The sequence below is a fragment of the Oncorhynchus nerka genome, linkage group LG23, assembly GCF_034236695.1.
Source record: "Oncorhynchus nerka isolate Pitt River linkage group LG23, Oner_Uvic_2.0, whole genome shotgun sequence".
In the NCBI taxonomy this organism is placed as follows: Eukaryota; Metazoa; Chordata; class Actinopteri; order Salmoniformes; family Salmonidae; genus Oncorhynchus; species Oncorhynchus nerka.
Genome location: NC_088418.1, coordinates 26119162 through 26142482, shown reverse-complemented (window position 1 = coordinate 26142482; position 23321 = coordinate 26119162). Strand labels below are relative to the sequence as shown.

The following is a 23321-nucleotide window of genomic DNA, read 5'->3' as shown; positions in this document are numbered from 1 at the left end:
TGTCTGGTTTGTAATAATGTCAAACAAATTTGTTGATTGTCTATTAAGTGTGAATAAAATTGAATGCATATTGTAGGCTACAATATTTTAGGGGCTTAATCTGTCCGGGAAATCGGCTATCAATGAGCAAGTACCCCAGGGAATCAACACCAAGTGCATATTGTTTACCCAGTAACTTATGTGAACTGATGTACAGTACATGTAGTCTAATACCTTTCTGTACAGTGAGTGTTTTGTCTATATGTGATTGAATCAAATTCTGTTCTTTACATGCTTACTGACAAAAGCAACAAATGTTGAGAATGAAAGAAATACACTACAGCCTGTAGTGACGCTAACATGCAATCAATTACCATACAGTAAGAAGCTTTGTGGACTCCATTTAATGACATCTGTTACAATTCCATGTTGCACAATCACAAATAATGAGGAAGGTACAAGGGCATGAAGTAATGACAAACAGAGCAAATCCCATATGCTGCAAAAATACTGATATGTTTTCATTCTAGTAGCCTATGCACTCACTACCAGGTAATATTTTGTGAAAAACCATCACAGAAATATAGAACAAGACTTGTGAAAGAGCTTGGGGCTGGTATCTAATTTCCTTATCAGGATATTCATTCCTTGGATCATGTTGATCACGTTCAGCTTTGTGTAGAAGTGGAATTTCACTGGCATCAATTTCATCGGCATAAAAGAAGGCCAACAACATGTCTGCCATTGTCGTATACCTTCCTTTGACTATATTCGACTTCCGCCTTACCACGCAAACTCGCCCAGTGTGTCTGGATCTGAGTACCTCCCTGACCCTTCACCGAATGTGAATACATTCGGGGCTGCCTAATTGGTCCAGAATCTGATGGGTTGAGCCAGAACACACTTGGGTAAATGCAGCGGTTTGAAATTTCACCATTGGCTGTGATATTCTTATTGGCTAGCGCTGATCCAGTCGCTGTTGACTTTTTTTTGTACAACACCCCTCGTCACCACAAACGACTTCAATGATGGCAGTCTCAGACTAAAGCCTGTCGCGAACCACAGAGAAGTGGCAGAATAGAGGGCGAGTCGTCAGGCTAGGCTAATGGTTCGATTCTGGGACTGTGAAAGGCAACTGACACATTTATGTGACAGGGTTCAAGACTACTACCCTCCTTTCACCCCGAAGTCATGGAGAAAGAACAGTCGAATGGGTAGGGGCACATGCGTGCAAAGCTATCAAAAAAAAACAATGAAAGTGAAAAATAATGAACAATAAAACATGACAGACATATATTACTTGTTTCAAAGTGTATTACTTTCACATATTTGATACATCTGTATTTTTTTTATTTTTATCGATACTTCACTGGAGGACTTCAACACGACAAAGATATTCAATGATATACAGTTGAGTCTCTGCCAAATAACTGACATTTTCTGCTCCTTTTTGGATGATAACGTTTCAGAGTTAAAGGAGAGGGACGGATAGAGAAAGACAGATGAATGCTGCATTACTGACACATAGTTTAACTACAGGTTGTGAACCTAAATGGGAGGGACGTGGATATGGTCTTCGTCGCACACTTTTACAGTATCAAAAAAACAAAACAATCAAAGTACGATATTCGCATACTTTAAAAGGGGTATTTTTTTCTAATTTACTGCTGTGTGCAGAAGCAAGAGTACATCTGGCGAGAATATGGTCTGCACAACAACCAGACTGAAACTAGCCTGGTCCCAGATCTGTTTGTACCGTATAGCCAATTGTCATGTTTGCTACGACAATGAATAACCATAGGAGATGGTTCAGTAAGATGGCACAATGAGATCTGGGACCAGGCTACACTGAAACGTCAAGTTTACACAAGTATCCACCAACAGAACCACAGTTAATCTGATATAGAGTAATAACTCCCAGACATGTACAGTCAGAGGGAAAAGCACAACGGGGCTTGATGAAAGACAATGAAACCTGGCACGACTTAGGTCACGACTGCATTACTTGAACTCTGCTATTTTGATTGCAAAGACCCCACAATTCAACATTCTTCACCAAATACACACTTCGCTTTGTGCAATTCATTTTCATAGACCCCAGTTCTCTGACAGCTGGGTAAACGGCATATGTTCTTAGACTTACAGGCCTACTAACTACGATTTTGGCAGTTGGTTAAGCGCCTAACCAGATTGCACAAATGAATGAGTGGATATGAAGTGACTATAGAAATGAAACAAGTTACTTGAGTGTGTAAATCCATGGCATTTGATAAAAATACCAGACAAAGCCTTTTTAAAACAACAGAGCTGCTTTTCGTCCTTATAATCCCCCGAATGAGTCAACAAAAAGAGTAATACAACAATTAAACATCTGTAAAAAAAAAATTACCACAAATAAAAGATACTTTCAGAATACGATACTTGTTTTACATTAATAATTACAAATATTTCACATTTATGTATAGAATTCAAAGGATAAATTAATTTACTGGATGGAAAGGGGTTTGTTCTGATATTGCAGGTACCTTCATCAGGCCTTTGGTGGGGTTTGTGTGTGTGTGTGTGTGTATGTGTCTATCTATCTGAGGCCATGGCGTCCTGGAAGCCCCACACCTCCAGCAGGGCCACCTGGAAGCTCTCGGTGGAGCAGAGCGGAGGGTTGTCGAAGGTGGTGCAGCGGGCTGTGCGCCCGTGGTTCAGTTCACCGTCGATGTACAGCGCGTTGCCCTCTCCTCCCCCTGGCAGGAGACAGAACAGCAGGAGTTAAGACAGAAAAATGAGCTGTATCTAGGCGAGTGCACTGGATCTGAGAGATGAATAAAAAATGTAAAAAGACGCTGAGGGAGAAGAGAGGCACAGGTAAGGGCCACAGGGATCCTCAGTTCCTAGATGTTAGTTTAAATGCAACGTTGTCAGGTCGACATCAGTCATTGATGAGGACAATCTACTCACTCTGGACAGTCTGTTTGATTAAGAACAAGAGACGCTGGTTAAGAAGGACTGATTTCCACTCACCCACTATGATGGAGTCAACGTTGCCGGCCATGAACATGGAGGTGTTTCTGGAGTTGAGGTTGAAGTGTCGGGCCGAGAGGAAGGGTGACAGGCGGTTGGAGGGGTCAGCGGCCGGCCTCTCCACGGGGAGGCTGTTGTCATCAGAGCTCTGCCCGTCGGTGGGAGCCTCGTCCTCAGCAGGGTCCTCACTGCTCTGGGCCTTGATGGAGGAAGCCAGCTCCGGGTGGCGGATCACCACCCACTCATACCTCTCCATCTCCGGCTTCAGCTATATGGACAAACAGAGAGTAACAATCATTGATCACTCAATCATTTGAGTGTTTATTTTCATATATTTACACACACTTGAGGGGTTTACCTTGAATCATCCAGACACAAACTGGATACTGAGACTGTCATATTTGGTGTTTTTTTCTCTCCCCGTGCATGCCTAATAGATCTCGACGCCCATCTTACAGTGTGTTGTTGCGTGTTCCTGTCCCGTGTGGCTCAGTTTGTAGAACATGGCGCTTGCAACGCCAGGGTTGTTGGTTCGATTCCCACGGGGGACCAGTACGAAAAAGAAGAGTCTGCTAAATAACTAACATTTTTAATGTATGTGGTGTCAAGTAAGGATCAAGTGCTACTGTACCGTTCGGCTCCAGTTACAGGAGTTTCCGATGAGCATGTGTACGTGTGTGTTTCTGCCTGTGCAGGGCGGTATTCACAGGCAGACGGTCAGAGCACATAGCCGTGCATCATCCTCACCACAACACTTTAATAATTAAACGGAAAAGGAGTTTGAAAGAAGGCCATTTCTAGATCCAGATACACTCAGCAAAACCTCTCTAAAAATGTACAAAACCTTTTGTTAAATTATCAGCTATACCACTCAAGAAAAAATACTGCGTTTTGGACGTGACATGCTTTTCTGTTCAGAGTGGGTGGAGGCCAGACTGGTGACAAGGAGGCTTAGTATTGTGACAGTGGATGAAGAAACTATTTGTAAATGGCGCCCCCTGGTGTCCATTCTTAGTCACAAATTGCTATCTCGGAGGCAAAATTATATATGGGACGCACCCAAAAGAATCCACATAACATTCTAATCCCCAACAAGGTTATTATAGTTGTGATTTTCTATTCGTTTTTTCTATTTTTTTATTTATTTATCTAGATGTCATTCAAACATTTCTATTTAATATGATTTAATATTCACTTTTAGTGTTTGGGACAGAAAGTAGCCTTATGCATGGGAGGCTAGGAGCCATTTATGTGTTGTAGGCCTATAGCGGCAGGTAGCCTAGTGGTTAGAGCATTGGGCCAGTAACCGAAAGGTTGCTGGATAGAATCCCGAGCTGACAAGGTAAAAATCTGTCATTCTGCCCCTGAACGAGGCAGTTCACCCGCCGGTAGGCCGGCATTGTAAATAAGAATTTGCTCTTAACTGACTTGTCTAGTTAAATAAAGGTAAAAAATATATAAAAATATCAGAGGTACTCAAGTACTATTTGAGATGATCCGGTCACACAAATGTCCTTGGTGGCAAACCCCAGACACCCTTCTTGATGGCAGAGAGAAAAATGAGCAGTTTTGAAGCTCATTTTCTGCCATTCTACACATTATGCCATTGAGCAAAGAGAAAATGACATTTTAAAGCTTATGTCCTGCAATTCTACAAAATGTCCACGACTTGTGTGTTCATATGATACCAGGAGTCTACAAAGAAGCTGATCGTGGACTACAGGAAACGCAGGGCCGAGCACGCCCCCATTCACATCGATGGTGCTGTAGCAGAGACTGCCGTGTCCACATCACTAACGACCTATCATGGTCCAAACACAGTCGCGAAGAGGACATGACAACACCTCTTCCCCCTCAGAAGGCTGAAAAGATTTGGCATGGGCCCACATATCCTCATTAAGTTATACAGCTGCACCATTGAAAGCATCACCGCCTGGTATGGCAACTGCTCGGCATCGACCGCAAGACGCTACAGAGGGTAGTGCGTACGGCCCAGTACATCTGGGCCAAGCTTCCTGCTATACCAGGTGGTGTCAGAGGAAGGCCCTAAAAATGGTCAAATACTCCAGCCACTCAAGCCACAGACTTTTCTCTCTGCTCCTGCACGTCAAGCAGTATCGGAGCTCCAAGTCTGGGACCATAAGGCTCCTGAACAGATTCTACCCCAAAGCCATAAAACTGCTGAACAGTTCATTAAATGGCTCCCTGGACTTTCTTCTTTTATCAATCAATCAATCACCTAACCAAATCTACACATTACCTCAATCGTCCCAACTACCTCGTACTGCCGTACACTCACTCCTGTATAGCCTTGTTATAGACTTGTTATAGCCAGTATAGCCTTGTTATTGTTATTTTAGTGTGCTATTTTATTGCGTTACCATTTTATCTATTTGTTAATTTTCTTACTTTTAACTGCATTGTGGGGAAAGGGCTTATGAGTAAGCATTTCACAAGTCTAAACTTGTTGTATTTGGTGCATGTGGCACAATTTTTTGATTAGAGTCAAATCCTGACCGAATTCCAAATTTCTTGTCTTTATCCTGACATTCTTTGTGGGTGCTGTTCAGATGAACTTTGAGGTTGGTTGGGTTTTTCCATATTTAAAAAAACTAAAATAAATTCTCCTGAATTTTGTGATATCCAATTGGTAGTTACAGCTTTGTCCTGTCGCTGCAACTCCAGTACGGACTCAGGAGAGGCAAAGGTCGAGAGCTATGCGTCCTCCGAAACACGACCCGCCAAGCCGCACTGCTGCTTGACACACTGCTCGTTTAACCCTGAAGCCAGCCAGTGACCGAACCAGGGTTTGTAGTAACGCCCCTAGCACTGCGATGCAGTGCCTTCGACCGTTGCGTCCTTTCCAAAAATTTACTCAAAATCATCCCATACGGAGCTTTGCCTTTTGCGTCCGACCACTGCTGGTGTTGGGTTTGCTGCCGCCATTGTTCACGCTCAGTTTCCTAAATTGTTTTTCCAATTGTAGTTTTTACTTTAGTGTGTTTCAGTTTGCTCCTCAACCTTGCTCCTCAAAAATTAATTGGATGAGAAAAATTAAGTAAACACAACTCACCCTAAAGACAAAACATTCTCCGGTCCCAAAGAAGCTGAGTTTGTTCCCGCCTCGCTTGCGCTCCTCCCAATCGGTTGAGAGAAAGGCTCCACATACCTGGACAGACAATACAGGGCATGGTGAGAGGGTGTATTACAGTAGAATCAAAGGGAGAAGTGGGATAGGAAATAGAAGGATGGGACAATGTCAAAAGGCGAAGAAGAATGACTACCTTTTTTTATTTAGTCACTCAAATTTCGGTATTATAAAAAGTAGATACTGCACATGTATTCATAGATGTCATTAAATGATAGGTCTTTACCATATCAATATGATTGAAAAACTGTAGACTTAAAACACCATGCTTACTTTTTCAGTGTCATAATAATGTGAGCTCGAGAGTTACGTGTCTATTGCCGTGGTTGTCATTATACTCTTATACAAGGGTGGTAATGCACACACAATGTGTAAGTGTGTGTGTGTGTGTGTGTGTGTGTGTAAGGTCGTTACATCAGCTTCGCAGGTCCGGATGAGTAGCAGAGTGGGCTCATACCCTTCAACATGAGCGTAAAACCTGGGACAAAAGGAATGGACAACCTCTATTACACATCACTTAACACAATCTGGCCATGTATGCATGTGTGAAATGAACCAGAAGAAAAACACACACATAAGCTTCCCTTTAACGATCATAATGCATCATAAAGATGAGAAGCAAAAAGGAAGGGGGCACTTTTAACTGACAACAACATTACATTTAGCCTACAGTGCGATACATTCCATGCGTTTTTTTACAAGGTCAGATTACATTCAGTCTTGGTTTTATGAACATACTGCAGTTTCTCTTTGGTCAATGATTTCTATGTAGCATAATTCAGAAAGTTAACCCATTCCTATTGGGAAAAAAACAAATGTGTGAATTTAAGTCGGAGATCAACCTTTTTCACTAGCTGAATGAAAGTAGGAAAGTCTTTATGGCCCCTAGTGATATACTTTGGATAGCTCTGATACTCACCTGTCTCTCAGCTGATGAGCAGTAAACCAATACAGGTGGGTAAATATTAACTAAACCTACAGTATTGATCCCTGGGGAAATAGTGTCAGGCTACGGTTTGCATTCTATAAACAAGATTCTGTTTCTGTGTGAGCTATGAATATGACCCTGAACTAAGTCTCCCGCCTGGCCTGAGGGTGATGCATTTAGTACCCGAGGCTGTACAAGGGCAAGGGAATATTGAACAAGGGCCATTGCTGATTCACCACTAAACAAACGTTATATTCTAGTTCTATTGCTGCTGAACACAAAGACATAAACGGGTGACCTTACTGTCCAAGTCATTCCCTTACCCCTCCTTTAAAGAGGCAATCTGCAGTTCAAACAATAACAAAGTGACAGACCCGCCACTGTTTTGGTAAATAGTTGACGGATGGGGCTGGAGAAATGTAACCGGTCTCAAATTAATAGACATATGTAATGGCTGACCATCCATGATATCAAAATGTATAGTTTTAAGCATTTTTTAGGATATGAAGTGTTTGTGTACAATTACATTTATAAACAATGGAGTAAAACAAGCTTATATTTTGGGGACTGGTAGGGTAAGAGTTGATTGAACTAAGCTCATGAGGCATTTCTTAGTTATATTAATCTATATATACATACACACACACACACACACTACCGTTCAAAAGTTTGGGGTCACTTAGACATTTCCTTGTTTTTTGAAGAAAAGCTAATTTTTTGTCTATTAAAATAACATCAAATTGATCAGAAATACAGTGTAGACATTGTTAATGTTGTAAATGACTATTATATCTGAAAATGGCAGATTTTGAATGGAATATCTACAGAGGCCCATTAGCAGCAACCATCACGCCTGTGTTCCAATGGCATGTTGTATCAGCTAATCCAAGTTTATCATTTTAAAAAGGCTAATTTATCATTAGAAAATCCTTTTGCAATTATGTTAGCGTAGCTGAAAACTGTGGTTTGATTAAAGAAGCAATAAAACTGTCCTTCTTTAGACTAGTTGAGTATCTGGAGCATCAGTATTAGTGAGTTCGATTACAGGCTCAAAATGGCCAGAAGAAACAAAGACCTTTCTTCTGAAACTCGTCAGTCTATTCTTGTTCTGAGAAATGAAGGCTATTCCATGCGAGAAATTGCCAAGAACCTGAAGATCTCGTACAACACTGTGTACTACTCCCTTCACAGAACAGTGCAAACTGGCTCTAACCAGAATAGAAAGAAGAGTGGGAGGCCCCGGAGCACAACTAAGCAAGAGGACAAGTACATTAGAGTGTCTAGTTTGAGAAACAGACACCTCATAAGTCCTCAACTGGCTGCGTCAATAAATAGTATCCGCAAAACACCAGTCTCAACGTCAACAGTGAGAGGCGACTCGGGGATGCTGGCCTTCTAGGCAGAGTTGCAAAGAAAAGCCATATCTTAGACTGGCCAATAAAAAGAAAAGATTAAGATGGGCAAAAAAACAGCCACTGGACAGAGGAACTCTGCCTAGAAGGCCAACATCCCGTTGTCGCCTCTTCACTGTTGACGTTGAGACTTGTGAGGCGTCTGTCAATTTGATGTTATTTTAATGGACAACATTTTTTGCTTTTCTTTCAAAAACAAGGACATTTCTAAGTGACCCCAACTTTTGAACGGTAGTGTGTAGATACACATTTAAAAGTAAAGAAATTGACGTACCAATCGCAAATTGCCCCTTTGTGGTAAAGTAGGCATGGTAGCCAAGATTGTGGCGAAATGTAGAGTAAGCTTTATGGTAAATTGGGCCCAGTGCAGGGTAAAGTGTACCATTGAGGATGAAAAAAGTGGGCAGAATATCAGTTTCTCGGGTACATTACAGCATACCGACGATATTTATTGCATATCTGCGACATAGTCATGTCTGCAATATTAATCGCATATCAGCGATAATGTTGCATATATGCGGTGATATAGCATCTCGATGACATGAAAATGTCGCTATAACCCAAGCTTAGTCGTCTCTCTAAGGTTAGGTTGGTGTGGAACCTGAGACGAAGGATAAAGTGGGTACAGGAAATTGTAGAGCGCAGGGGTACCAACCTTATTTACCCCCATGGGCCACATTCAGTCTCCACTGAGGTCCAAAGGACAGCACTGAAACTTGATTATAATTAGCCAAAAATAGCCTAGTAAATGGAATTGTCAATGCTCCCTGACTGTCTAGCTTTTGTTTCGGTGACTGTTAGCAATCTGGACAGAGTGTAGAGACTGTATAAAAATGTAGGTCCATTATCATTTCCACCCACTTCTAATTTGGTTTTTAGGTATTTCAATATAGACGGAGACCGTTTCCTCGCAGAAAACACATGCGGCCCACATCGGAATCAGTATGTTTGACACCCCTGGTCTAGTGGTTTGCCTAGGCTGCAGTGAGTGGCTAAAGTGAGACTGGTAAAGTGGGTACCGGTTGAGGCTGCAGCCGTGGGTGGACGTGGTGAAGAGAAGCTGCGGTTCGCACAGGGCGAAGCGCTCGGGGATCCACGACCAGATGTCCCTCATCTCCTTGGCGCTGACCACCTCCGAGGAGAAGGTGTCCGGGTTCAGAGCCAGCTGCACGTTGCGCCTGTAGCCATGGTAACCGGGCAGGAAGGAGATGACTACTTTGTCAGTAACACACAAACTCCTGATCGGTCAGTCAAAGTCTTTGTACAGCATGTAGGGCCATGAGGTTGTGGTAATGGAAGGTTAATAGAGTATTTTCTGAGCTTGCCTGGATATGTCATGGTTGTTTTTGTAGTTATTGTACAACTCCTGACCTCAAGGGTCACAGCGTGAGTCAGTCTGGGACTTTATTTAGGCCTATTCAATTGAGTGTTAACGAGAAGCAAAAACCAGCACACTGTTTCTTGGTTTTGCTTATGGTAGTGTGATCTATGTCCAAATCGTGTTTTCCTGGTCACTTATAGTTAAATTATAGTTTACAGAGAATGTAGACACGGTTTCTAATACAATTTATCACTAATGAGGGAGATCAGCTCAAATATTAACAGGTGAAGAGAGAGAGCTGAGAGAGAGAGAGAGAAACACCTACCTCAGACTAACAGAGCCAAGTGCAAATGGGAGAATGGATGAGCAGTAGACACATGGACACAGGAGTCAAGGTGAAAACAGAAGACGATGGTGGATGGAAAATGGACAGCAAAAAAAAGGGGGGAAAACTATGAACAGAATGGTGAGAAAAGAGCCACACAGACAGCCACAACAGGAAAAAGTGTGAGTGAACTAAAAACAGAAAATTAATTAACTATCCAAATGCTTTTAGCGGCAAGGTGTCCAAATGATTTTAGCGGCAGGTCGTACCGGCTTTATAAAGCCAGGAACGACAGCCACTTTTCACTGGTGGTTTTGCCTAGATGGGATGCCGAAAATGTTACTTTTTGTAGCAGGATAGGACAACATACGGTTAGGAGAATTAGGTTAAGGTTAGGAAAATGGTTAGAGTTAGCTAAAATGCATAATGTCACATCCCTTCTAAACAAGACACTTACTGGTGGCTAAAGTTGTCATGCACATTTTAGAAATGTTTTTTTTTTTGAGTGCATGCCTCTCATTTGTAGCATACCATTCTGAATTGTTTCATGGCTTTTGAACTTAGAACCATGTGCATACCCAATGTCGTGGTAGTTACAGTCTTGTCTCATTGCTGCAACTCCCGTACGGACTCGGGAGAGGCGAAGGTCGAGAGCCGTGCGTCCTCCGAAACACGACCCCGCCAAGCAGCACTGCTTCTTGACACAATGCCCGCTTAACCCGGAAGCCAGCCACACCAATGTGTCGGAGGAAACACCGTACACCTGGCGACCGTGTCAGCGTGCATTGTGCCCAGGGTACCACAGGAGTCGCTAGAGCACGATGGGATAAGGACATCCCTGCTGGCCAAACCCTCTGCTAACCCGGACGACACTGGGCCAATTGTGCGCCGCCTCATGGGTCTTCCGGTCGGCGGCCGGCTGCCTGGACTCGAACCAGGATCTCTAGTGACACAGCTAGCACTCCAATGCAGTGCCTTAGACCACTGCGCCACTCGGGAGGCCTACGTAGAACCTTGTCTAATGTTTATTTACACGCTGCCATTAGCTAAAGCGCTAGCATAGCATTAGCAGAGGTATTAGTGTCCACGGCCTCATTGATATCCATTCATTTCTCTAGAAGTAAATTATCTCTCCAATTTCAACTACACCCAATAGAGCTCATGCTGTGTCTCTAGCCCTCACTCACCTCTTCTGTTTGACGGTGATACCCTTCTGCTGCAGCGACTTCTCATTGGCGAGCTGCAGGAGGGTAATCTCTTTGCGACTGAACAGGCGAATGGAGAAGGCCTTCTCCAGCAGCTTGTCCGGGGTGATGCTGGAGCCGATGGCTTTGACAAAGGTCTGGATCTCCGCCTTGACCTCTGCAGAGTCCTGTTTCTGGCCCTCTGATGGCTGAGCTCCAGCCCCGGCTTTCTGCTTGCGATAGAACTTGAGCAGGGCCAGGGCCACGCGATACAACACCTTGTATCCTTCCACCAGGAAGACGTCTAGTACCCGGGCCACGTGGCTGAAGGGCAGGTCGCCCAGCACCCAGCGCTGCCAGCCCGAGTACACTTCCATCACGTCCTGCGCTGTGGCCACGATCAACTTGTGGGCGGCCGGGCAGTACTTGTTGGCCAGGTCGCCGAAGGTCATGCAGCTGGATTCGTAGGCCAGGAAGGTCTGGTCCACCAAGCGTCGGCCTGGCTCGTTGCAGGCCAGCAGACGGCTGATGTTCTCGAAGCACTGCGCCTCGTCGGCACTGAAGTGCAGCAGGAGGGCCGTTATGGCGGGCAGCGCCGGGCAGTGCGAGATGTCCGGGAACTGGCCAGCCAGACAGGAGATGACCCGGTGGACGGTGGTCACTGCGTCTGCTTTGAGGCAGTAGTGCGGAACAGCGCTGCCGTCCACAAAGTCCGGCAGTGGGATGACGGACGAGGCTTTTTTACCTGTGCTGTCCCCCATGAGGTCACGATAGACCTCAGCATCGGGGGTGACGGTGCGACAGGGGATGGCCTTGATGAGTTGCTGGTAAACCTGGGCACGAAGCTTGTGGTTCTTGGCCCAGTGGCCCTGCCTGGCCAGTTTCTTGAGCTCCAATGGGTCCTTGACATCCAGTTTGGAGGGGCCACTGCTGTTGGCCAGGTCCCCCATCTGGGTCCAGTCCACAAAGCAGCCGTAGTCCTCCTCAGCCATGGCTGCAGTATCTTCTGGACTGCGGCTGAGGGGTCTTGAGTATAGCTTAGCCTAACTATCCTTCTGTCCTCTTCACAACAAATAAGTCCAGGGTGTCTCTCAACCACCCATGATGTTTACTACAGAGAGGGGAAAAGAATGAGAACATTGTTACAAACATATGGGTTTGCTTGACAGGCTATTTGGAACTTAATGCAGGGGGAGGGCGGGACAAAGTAAAGGGAATCTTGTATAAGCTAGCCTGTATGTGAGCGATTGCAGAATAAGACCTTTGATGCATATTTTTAGCCTACAACCTACACTGGCTATATAGGTTAAGGTTGCCCTGACCGGCTGAGACTGGTTTTGACTAAGTACTATACAACTACCACCAGAAATTACTTTTTCATAGCAGGTTAGGAGAATTAATGCAGCAGGTTAGGATAAGGATAGAAATAGGGTTAGGTAAAATGCTCTCCTGCTACAAAAACTGACTTCTGGTCATAGATGTACCACATCTAGTCACAACCATCTAGTCTAAACAGCCATGTCTCAGGGCAAAGGTTGAGTGAGCAATTAAGGGCAAATATGTCTATAGTTTGAAGCAGCAAAGAAAAATGATGTTGCATGACAGAAACTGATTTATTGAATTATTGAACTAAACAACACTATAGTATGGGATCATCTTGGGTCACTGACTTCAAGCCAGAGAGAGGGCTGCAATCCCAGGTACAGAGATGGAGCTGAGTGATTCCCCCAGCTAAAACTAAATGACTTTAGTTAGCTGGCTATAGATTAACTATATTGAAGAACTGCATTATTATGCTAAATTAACTGTCTGTGTGTAGGATCAGCCAGCAAGGGACACTGATGATAACAGCGAATGTGATCAAGACAGCTAGCTATACTGAACAAAAATATTTAATTTAACTACGTAAATCAGTTAAGAACAAATGTTTATTTACAATGACAACCTACCCAGGCCAAACCCTCCCCTAACACGGACGACGCTGGGCCAATTGTGCTCCGCCCTATGGGACTCCCGATTACGGCCAGAAGTGATACAGCCCGGGATCGAACCAGGGTCCGTAGTGACACCTCTAGCACTGAGATGCAGTGCCTTACACCGCTGCGTCACTTGGGAGCAACAATTTCAAAGATTTTACTGATTTACATTTTATTGAAGGAAATCAGTCAATTTAAAGAAATTCATTAGGCTTTAATCTATGGATTCCACATGACTGGGAATACAGATATGCATATGTTGGTCACAGATACTTTAAAAGAAATGGGCCTCAGGATCTAGGCACGGTATTTCTGTGCATTCAAATTGCCATAGATAAAATGCAATTATGTTCGTTGTTTCGTAGCTTATGCCTGCCCATACCATAACCCCACCGGCATCATGGGACAGTCCGTTCACAATGTTGACATCAGCAAACTGCTTGCCCACAGGACGCCATACACGTGGTCTGCAGTTGAGGCCTGTTGGACCTACTGCAAAATTCTCAAAAAAAACAAAAAACGTTGGAGGCAGTTTATGGTAGAGAAATTTACATTAAATTATGTGGCAAAAACTCTGGTGGACACACCTGCAGTCAGCATGCCAATTGCACCCTCCCTCAATATTTGAGACACCTGTGGCAATGTGTTGTGTGACTAAACTGCACATTTTAAAGTGTTCTTTTATTGTCCCCAGCACAAGGTGCATCTGTTTAATGATCATGCTGTTTAATCAGCTTCTTGATATGCCACACATGTCAGGTGGCTGGATTATCTTGGCAAAGGAGAAATGTTCATTAACAGGGGGATGTAAACAAATGTGCAAAAAAAAAATGTAGAGAAAGAAGCTTTATGTGCGTATGAAAAAGGTATATGATTCACCTCATGAAACCAAGCGTAGTTAGCCAACACTGACTAGGATAATTCATTTGACAGGCGACAAGGTGCCGACACCACAACTCTGCATAGCTATATGGGGCTGGGTAAGAAATGCATTCATATTGCTGGAATAAAACGGACTAAATTTAGTTGGTCAGCTAGCTAGAACCCCCGAACGCCGTGAAAACTGATAGTTAGTGGTAACCCTGGCAAAGGTGACAGGTAGCGCGAGCTAGAAATGCGGACAGAGCGCACGCTAACAAAGCGGTTTCCTTCCATTCACGTTAGCAATTGACATTGGTCCATTGTCTGATCAGTGTTATCACCAGGTCAATGCATAGCATAACATTAGCTAGAATAGCTAGCTAGTTATCACGTCAAAATAGTTTGCGACGACAATAAAGCATTTTATTCAGATGCAGAGCGATAGTCAGCCAGCTAGCACCTAGCTACCTAGCGACAAGATAGCGAGACAAATTATCTTCCTCACTGTCAACATTGGTTGTTGTTGAACTTGCATTGCGAGCGGGCTAACTAATATTATCACGATGCATAAGGGAAAGAGGACTGCGCATGTGTTAATAACTGCTGAAGAAACGACAAGACATGAAAAATACCTGTCAAGATATGAAATTACCCTACCTGGTTTGGTCAGATGTCTTGAGATGTTGGAGCTGCAGTCATATTTGTCAGTTTCGGACATGCGCAGTATCCCTACTCCTCTAACCGCTACTAGCAGGAGCCATATGGCGGAGTGTAAGAATGCAATTCATATCGGATTTTGTTATGCCATTTTTTTTGTTGTCTTTACGCTTTGTTCGATATATGAAATTGCACTGGCAGCTGCTTTAAATGATGGGGGAAACCTTTATACAAGTCCAGAAATCATTCAAACAAATAATGTAGCAGGGTGAAACAACCATTAGCCTACTATTAAAATCTAATGACCAAACATTAGAGTGCAAAGAACTTGAGAAGATTTTGAAAAACAAGATGCGCCACTGCTGTTTTAGGCAACATCTGAGTTACTGTGAGTGAGCCAGTTGGGAGTGGTGGAATAGAGGCAATATCATCTGATTCATCAAGCTTTGTTTACAGGCCTGGATGTCTGTCAAAGTAGTTACGGGCACTGGAAAAAGGACTGGAAGGCACCCAGGCAATTTTAACAAAACCCTGCTTTGTCCTCCTACTCAAAAGCACACGCCAAAAACAACGCCCAGCACATGACAGTTATTACAGATAACTCAATTAGGCCATCATTGCCACTCCAATATGGTTCTGGCCTTGTGTTTTTGCTTTGTATTCTCTCATTATGTTGTTCATTTCTTCATTTGGTGTTCTTGCAACAACAACAAGCCAATGTGTGTGATGGCCGTAGGCCTATGTGTGTGATGGCCGTAGGCCTATGTGTGTGATGAAACCTGAAAAAACAAATCGCCAAATGTCCACGTCATGTCCACTCCATCATGTGTTTTTCTGAGAAGACCTTAGACATACTGTCTTTTGTGAATGATAACCCACTCATATGACTCACAATGATGACATATAATAAATACACTGTCCACAACAGTACTCCCTCTCTACTCTGTATAATTCTCTTGTGTTTACCTGTCTTTTCAGGTCTACCCTGTCCTGTCTGTCTCAAAGCCAGCTTTTCTATGACCATGGAGTTGGTTAATGGAGCCTTTGTTACATGCCAGCTGCTGGCATCAGTCCAACAGACATGACTGTAGGAGTGGACAGTATTCATATCATGTGAGGTACACTAATCCATAGGACGTTGACTATCGCGCTAAGGCTACAGCACATTTAATGCTGTATTCAGCGCCAGGCCAGCCCAACATTTTATAGCACGCTTTAACCTCAGAGCTATTTGATTGGACAGAGAATACCACTGTTTGGTGAGAGATTGAGGTGGGGAGAGAGAGACAGATGGATCTAAAGCCAGTAAGCCTTGAGGTTCAAGCTTATGGGGGGTTTATGCTCATCAAATCCTTCCGCTCCGACACACTGTGACATCACACCTATGGAAGGCAGGCGCGCACACATACAGGCAGGCACGTACACACGCACACAAACATGGACACTTGCACACACACACACACCTTGCAGTGTTTGAAGAAAGGTGTGACGTCAAGTGCTGATGTCAAGGTCGGACGTACTTAAGTGAGATGTTTGTTTGCCAAGTTGAACTTAAAGACGTTCAATGTTAATTGCATTACCAGTTTCGGTGGAATTGTCACAATGACCATATTATACCTACTATAAAGACCCTTTGACATTAAAGTGACATTGACATTTCACATTGATAAATTTGTCCTCCGATCAGGGGAGGGTGGTAATGGGACATAAGTTTAATTTCCTTATTTCATTACACTAAAAACTTTAAACATGTGGATAAAAACTGAAAGGGATATAATCTTTAGTCTTCTCATTCTAATGGTAGTTGAGTTTCCCCTACAAAAATAACCTAAAGAAGGGTCATTACCAACCTACAACAGGAAATAGGCCTATCAAAACTGGGACTATGCTGCCCTCTTCAGGCTGCATGAAGAACTGCACATACTATATCTGTCCAAATTGTCTCCTGCAGTCTAAACCCCTCTCCTCTGGTATTTCTAAGGCCAGATGTCCTTCAAATGTCTGTGTGCGACCTGAAGTGGTGTGTGTGAGTAAACTGGAATAATAGAGAGAAGTATTATTGATATGCTAGCCTATCATGAGGCACAACGTTGTGTTTTTATTATTTAATTGCTTTTGTCAATGAAATTAGTTAATTTATGTGTTAAATCTCATAATATGCCCTCTAAGACATTCAAATAGGCTGGAGTAGCAAGTAGAGTCCCCAATTCAGTTGTGTTTCCACTCACAAATAGGGCTTTTTATTCTGGGCGGTAGGGCTGAAAGAGGCTGTGTCACCCAATAGCGTGAGTTCTATTGTATCTGTGAAAGGCCCCAGCAGCACCATGGGTATTGTGTTCTCAAGAGGGGAATCAGGTTTCCTTGACAACCGCAGGATGCGTACCCAGAGGCCTAGGGACAGAGAAAAGGAGGCCAGAGGAGGAGGGAAAGAGACAAAAAACAAATGAGACTTTCCAGCCCCGCGTTTTCTCCAGCTTTTTTTTTTATCAGGTCTTTTTTTGAAAGAGGGAGCGATGGAGGAGGTTGCCGCCCGGTCGTGACGGAGCCTTAGAGTGTTTGTGTGGTCTGTGTGTGTGTTTGTGTGTGTCCGCGCTGAATCGGTAAGTACGCCTGGCTGTTCCAATGTCTTCATAACTCTGGCTTATAGACCACACAGAGTAACAAAACAAAGGGACTGAAGGATGGAGAGAGAGAGGGACTGGAGTATTGGCACAGTTTGTGACATGTATCAGTGTATCATTAACTTTCAATAGGAAACACAAAGGCACACGTTGAGCCACTTTTACGCCTCGTCAAAACTATGACTGAATATGGAAGGGGATTAATATATTCCCATCAGTGTAAATGGAAACTATGATGTGATGTGGTGTTTTGGACTGAATGGTGATCTTGTACACAAAGGAAACTGGAAACCATCTGCCTTATCTTCACTTTTGAGAACAGTGGGAAAAACAGAAGAAAAAAAAGATTAGAGGCAGCATCTCTTTGCGTTTCATTTTCCAAGTTATTGCACTATTGACTGATAATAACACTTGTTTATTCTAATGTATGATTTTCTGTTTTGACAGTCAGGCCCACATCTTGACTCTGGATCATGCGTTTTACACTGCGACCCCGGAGGTAAGGGCTCATCCCAAAAGCCTAACAATTGATTAAGACTAGATCTACTGTGTAGGAATACGGTTCAGATCTCTGGATATCGGCATGTGTATATTGCATGTTTGTCATGCCAGTTACATCGCACTTATCAGGAGTTGACTGAACGTACGGTAAATGGACTATAATGTAGACTTGACTGACTGTTGGACCCACAAACAATGGGCTTACTAAGTGTTGAACTACGTGGTATCATCCTGTAACTCTTATTTTGGAGTTTTTTCTTTGTCGCTGGTAGCCCTATAGTGGATGGTGTTTTCGCAAATACCCGGGCCAGTCGCTGAGATCTCTTTGACAGATTTCTCTATATGGAGAGCTTTACTAATACAATTGAATTCAATTGAATTGAACCGGCTTGAGTGCTGAGTTTGGCCGTGTGTTTGGCTTGGCCCGAGGGCGTTTCACTTCTGGAACACACTCTTCGTAGCCGATTTGCTCCGACGAAAAGCCCAGTCCTCTTCTGCCCCAGTAAAAACCCCAAACCCCAAAGGAGTCGCTTGCTCAAGTCGCTCTCACGCCATGACAGCACGTCACTCTCCAGCTGTTTGTTATGACTAAGAGAACCGCTCTTATTTGAAGCCTGTCCATGGAACAAGTTAATTCCCTCTTCTTCTCGATGTGCTCAGTGCAGGACAAACTGAGACTACACGGAGATCACCACAACAAATGACATGACTTTAGGGCAAACTTGGTACCCCCTCTACGTGGCACTACATGATACACAATATGATACCACGTGTCGAAGCGAAATACAAGTTCATTGCTATTACATTACTAGTAGAGGTAGTTAGTTTAGTGTAGTGATGATTTCTGCTAAGCCCAACGCTAACCCATGTCCGTCTGTCCTCCTGTCTGTCTCCAGTGGCTGCTTGGTGCTGTGTCTTTCTGTCTCTCTGCTCACCCTGCTGCTGCAGAGCCTCTGGGTGCCTCCAGAGATGACCAGAGAGGAGCCGGCAGGTGCAGGGAGGTCCCCTGAGGAACAGGGTAAGTGTCCTAAGCATAGAAATATAATCTACATTCATTATACTGTATTTCTATGGATCTACTCTTCGAGGAATAGATTAGATAGTGAAATGCTTTACATGACTGAGATATTTTCTAGTGTGGACTCCTCTCTCTCTCTCTCCCCTACTCTCTCTCTTTGCCACTCCTTCCTGTAGTCCTATGGTTGGTGAGGAGTGATGCTATGGTTGGTGAGGAGTGATGCAGTAATTGTCAGCTGAGTAAACAGGCAGGGGGTGGATAGGGGGTGACATCACCATCATAGGGTTCCTTCCTGTATGTGTCATTGGGTAGATAGCCAATCCCAAAGGGGTCTCTGTTTAACCCCCATCCTCAGACCCCCAGACCCCACATCTACAACCTCCCTGTGGGTCCATAACCAGTGTATACACACACGCACACCGGTAACCCCACACCACCGACACCCTAGCCCAAAATATTACAGTACTATTTTATTGTCTGATTTCCACGTTTGCTCAATACTAGCTATTCAGTGCCAGGCCAGCCCAACATTTTATAGACCACTCTACGTTTGTGCAAATGCTAATGTCTCAATCAGGAAGTCCTTGATCGGCCCTCCCAAATAGCCCCTTAAAGCCCAACTGACAGGCCTCTTAAACACACATTTACTTTTTACTACGCCCCTGGTTGACTTGTTTTTCTGGCCGTCTGCTGCAGTCTGGCTGGTTAGGTTGCTGTATGCTTATTATGTATACCATGGGGTCCGTCAAACAAGCAAAAGGACTACTGCTTTAGGTCAGCCAGAGGCATTGAGTGGAAGTGGAACAAACGACATTATGTGATGTTTGTTTTACTATATGTTTGGCTAGTGACCGTTATAGTGGGCGGTCTATGTCTACACTCTTAAAAACAAGGTGCTATCTAGAACCTAAAAGGGTTCCTCGGCTGTCCCCATAGGAGAACCTTTTGAAGAACCAAATCAAATTTAATTGGTCACATACACATGGTTAGCAGATGTTAATGCAAGTGTAACGAAATGCTTGTGCTTCTAGTTCCGACCGTGCAGTAATATCTAACAAGTAATCTAACAATTTCACAACAACTACCTTATACACACAAGTGTAAAGGAATTAATAAGAATATGTACATCTAAATATATGGATGAGCGATGGCCGAATTAGCATAGGCAAGATGCAGTAGATGGTATAGTGTACAGTATATATTTATATGAGATGAGTAATCTAGGGTATGTAATTATTATATAAAGTGGCATTGTTTAAAGTGACTAGTGATACATTTTTTACATCCATTTTTTAATTATTAAAATGGCAGAGATTTGAGTCAGTATGTTGGCAGCAGCTACTCAATGTTAGTGATGGCTGTTTAACAGTCTGATGGCCTTGAGATAGAAGCTGTTTTTCAGTCTCTCGGTCGCAGCTTTGATGCACCTGTACTATCCTCGCCTTCTGGATGATAGCGGGGTGAGCAGGCAGTGGCTTGGGTGGTTGTTTTCCTTGATGATCTTTTTGGCCTTCCTGTGACATCGGGTGGTGTAGGTGTCCTGGAGGGCAGGTAGTGTGTCCCTGGTGAAGCATTGTGCAGACCTCACTACCCTCTGGAGAACCTTAATGTTGTGGGCAGAGCAGTTGCTGTACCAGGCGGTGATACAGCCTGACCGGATACTCTCGATTGTGCATCTGTAAAAGTTTGTGAGTGTTTTTGGTGACAAGACACATTTCTTCAGTCTCCTGAACAGCGCCTTGTTCGCCACGCTGTCTGTGTGGGTGGAACATTTCAGTTTGTCCGTGATATGTACACCGAGGTATTTAAAACTTTCCACCTTCTGTCCCATCGATGTGGATAGGGGGGTGCTCCCTCTGCTGTTTCCTGAAGTCCACGATCATCTCCTTTGTTTTGTTGAGTGTGAGTTTTTTTTTTCCTGACACCACACTCCGAGGGCCCTCACCTCCTCCCTGTGGGCCGTCTTGTCGTTGTTGGTAATCAAGCTTACCACTGTAGTGTCGTCTACAAACTTGATGATTGAGTTGGAGGCGTGCATGGCCACGCAGTCGTGGGTGAACAGGGAGTACAGGAGAGGGCTGAGAATGCACCCTTGTGGGGCCCCAGTGTTGAGGATCAGCTGGCTGGAGATGTTGTTTCCTACCCTCACAACATGGGGGCGGCTCGTCAGAAAGTCCAGGACCCAGTTGCACAGGGCGGGGTCGAGACCCAGGGTCTCGAGCTTAATGACGAGTTTGGAGGGTACTATGTTGTTAAATGCTGAGCTGGAATCGTCTGGGCCGGCAGCCGGCAGTCTCACGAGGGTTAACACGTTTAAATGTTTTACTCACGTTGGCTGCGGTGAAGGAGAGCCCGCAGGTTTTGGTAGCGGGCTCTCCTATATATACAACATGGAAAAATGAATATAAGAAAATCCTCAATTGAAATATATTCACTAGGCCTTAATATAGGGATTTCACTGGAAATACAGATATGTTTCTGTTGGTCACAGATACCTTAAAAAATAAAGGTAGGGGTGTGGATCAGAAAACCAGTCATTATTTAGTGTGACCGCCATTTGCCTCGGGCAGCGCGACACATCTCCTTTGCATAGAGTTGATCAGGCTGTTGATTGTGGCCTGTGGAATGTTGTCCCAATCCTCTTCAATGGCTGTGTGAAGGTGCTGGATATTGGCGGGAACTAGAACACGCTGTCGTACACGTCGATCCAGAGCATCCAAAACATGCTCAATGGGTGACATGTCTGGTGAATATGCAGGCCATGGAAGAACTGGGACATTTTCAGCTTCCAGGAATTGTGTACAGATCCTTGCGACATGGGGCCGTGCATTATCATGCGGAAACATGAGGTGATGGCGGTGGATGAATGGCAGGACAATGGGCCTCAGGATCTCATCACTGTATCTCTGTGCATTCAAATTGCCATCGATAAAATGCAATTGTGTTGGTTATCCGTAGCTTATGCCTACCCATACCATAACCCCACCGCCACCATGGGGCACTTTGTCCACTTTGACATCAGCAAACTTTGACAGCAAACCACTCGCCAACATAATGCCATACACGCTGTCTGCCATCTGTCCGGTACAGTTGAAACCGGGATTCATCTGTGAAGAGCACACTTCTCCAGCGTGCCAGTGGCCATTGAAGATGAGCATTTTCCGACTGAAGTCGGTTAAGATGCCGAACTGCAGTCTGGTTAAGACCCTGGTGAGGACAACAAGCACGCAGATGAGCTTCCCTAAGACGGTTTCTGACAGTTCGTGCAGAAATTCTTTGGTTGTGTAAACCCACAGTTTCATCAGCTGCCTGGGTGGCTGGTCTCAGACGATCCCGCAGGTGAAGAAGCCGGATGTGGAGGTCCTGGGCTGGTGTGGTTACATGTGGTCTGCGGTTCTGAGGCTGGTAGGACGCACTGCCAAATTCCCTAAAATGACGTTGGAGGCGGCTTATGGTAGAGAAATTAACATTCAAATCTCTAGTAACAGCTCTGGTGGACATTCCTGCAGTCAGCATGCCAATTGCATGCTCCCTCAGAACTTGAGATATCTGTGGCATTGTGTTGTGTGACAAAACTGCACATTTTAGAGTGGCCTTTATTATCCCCATCACAAGGTGCACCTGTGTAATGATCATGTTGTTTAATCAGCTTCTTGATATGCCACACCTGTCAGGTGGATGGATTATCTTGGCAGGAGAATGCTTACTAACAGGGATGTCAACAAACTTACGCACAAAATTTGAGAGAAATAAGCTATTTTGTGCGTATGGAACATTTCTGGGATCTTTTATTTCAGCTCATGAAACATGGGACCAACACTTTACATGTTGCCTTTATACCTGGAACAAAAAAGGGTTCTACCTGGGACCAAAAATGGTTATCCTATGGGGATAGCTTAAGAACACCTTTGGAACATGTAGGCGTGTAGCCTGAAAACAAAAAAATGCTTGTGAAAGGACGTAGTTACGGTAGATTCAGTATAATATATCATGGGTGTTCTTTCTAAATCGCCTCTTTTTATTGTGTCATAGTAAGTACTTTCTCTCACAGTAAACTCTTTTTACCTTCTGTTGGGAGCATAGGTCATCCACATTTTGGGGGGGGATCCAGCAGAGAATTCAAATGGCCTAGTTTCATACAAGGCATCAATATTAAGGCCACTCATGTTGCAATGTGTTTTGGCATACACTAGAGCATAGTGTACAAAGAGCACTACACATGATGATGGGCAATGTCTTACAGTAAAAGTTGCATCTCTGACTGATATGAAATGGCAGTGTTAGGGCGAGAATGTTGAAATCAACCTGACCTCAATATGACTTTAGAACTGAGGTTGATGTCATCAAGTTGAGTCAAGGGCCAGCGTTACCCGTT

General features: G+C 44.1%; 2 protein-coding genes across 6 annotated transcripts in view; one reads left to right on the top strand and one right to left on the bottom strand.

The window, feature by feature from the left end:
* Positions 1-364: 364 nt before the first annotated feature.
* tbc1d24 (TBC1 domain family, member 24) lies at positions 365-14914 on the bottom strand. Of its 4 annotated transcripts, XM_065007995.1 has the most exons (9): positions 14807-14905; positions 13671-13780; positions 13262-13420; positions 11316-12423; positions 9502-9660; positions 6557-6620; positions 6068-6163; positions 2995-3262; positions 365-2717 (listed from the first exon to the last, which is right to left on the bottom strand). In XM_065007995.1, the coding sequence occupies exons 4-9, from the start codon at positions 12302-12304 to the stop codon at positions 2554-2556; spliced, it is 1740 nt and encodes a 579-aa protein (XP_064864067.1). In that variant the 5' UTR covers positions 12305-12423; positions 13262-13420; positions 13671-13780; positions 14807-14905; the 3' UTR covers positions 365-2553. The 4 variants fall into 4 exon arrangements, with proteins under 4 accessions (XP_064864067.1, XP_064864065.1, XP_064864066.1 ...); XM_065007993.1 differs by lacking the exon at positions 13262-13420; XM_065007994.1 differs by lacking the exon at positions 13262-13420 and having other exon boundaries at positions 13671-13790; positions 14807-14876.
* An 876-nt stretch (positions 14915-15790) lies between these two features.
* LOC115106592 (alpha-1,6-mannosylglycoprotein 6-beta-N-acetylglucosaminyltransferase B-like) overlaps positions 15791-23321 on the top strand; it is a 52723-nt gene continuing 45192 nt past the window's right edge. The window contains exons 1-3 of one of the 2 annotated variants that reach the window (XM_065007992.1): positions 15791-15924; positions 17875-17926; positions 18825-18946. In XM_065007992.1, coding sequence (XP_064864064.1) covers positions 17901-17926; positions 18825-18946 — 148 coding nt within the window. In that variant the 5' untranslated portion in view covers positions 15791-15924; positions 17875-17900. Of the gene's footprint in view, positions 15925-17146; positions 17927-18824; positions 18947-23321 lie in introns of those variants that run through there. The other variant, XM_029629468.2, reaches the window with a different exon arrangement.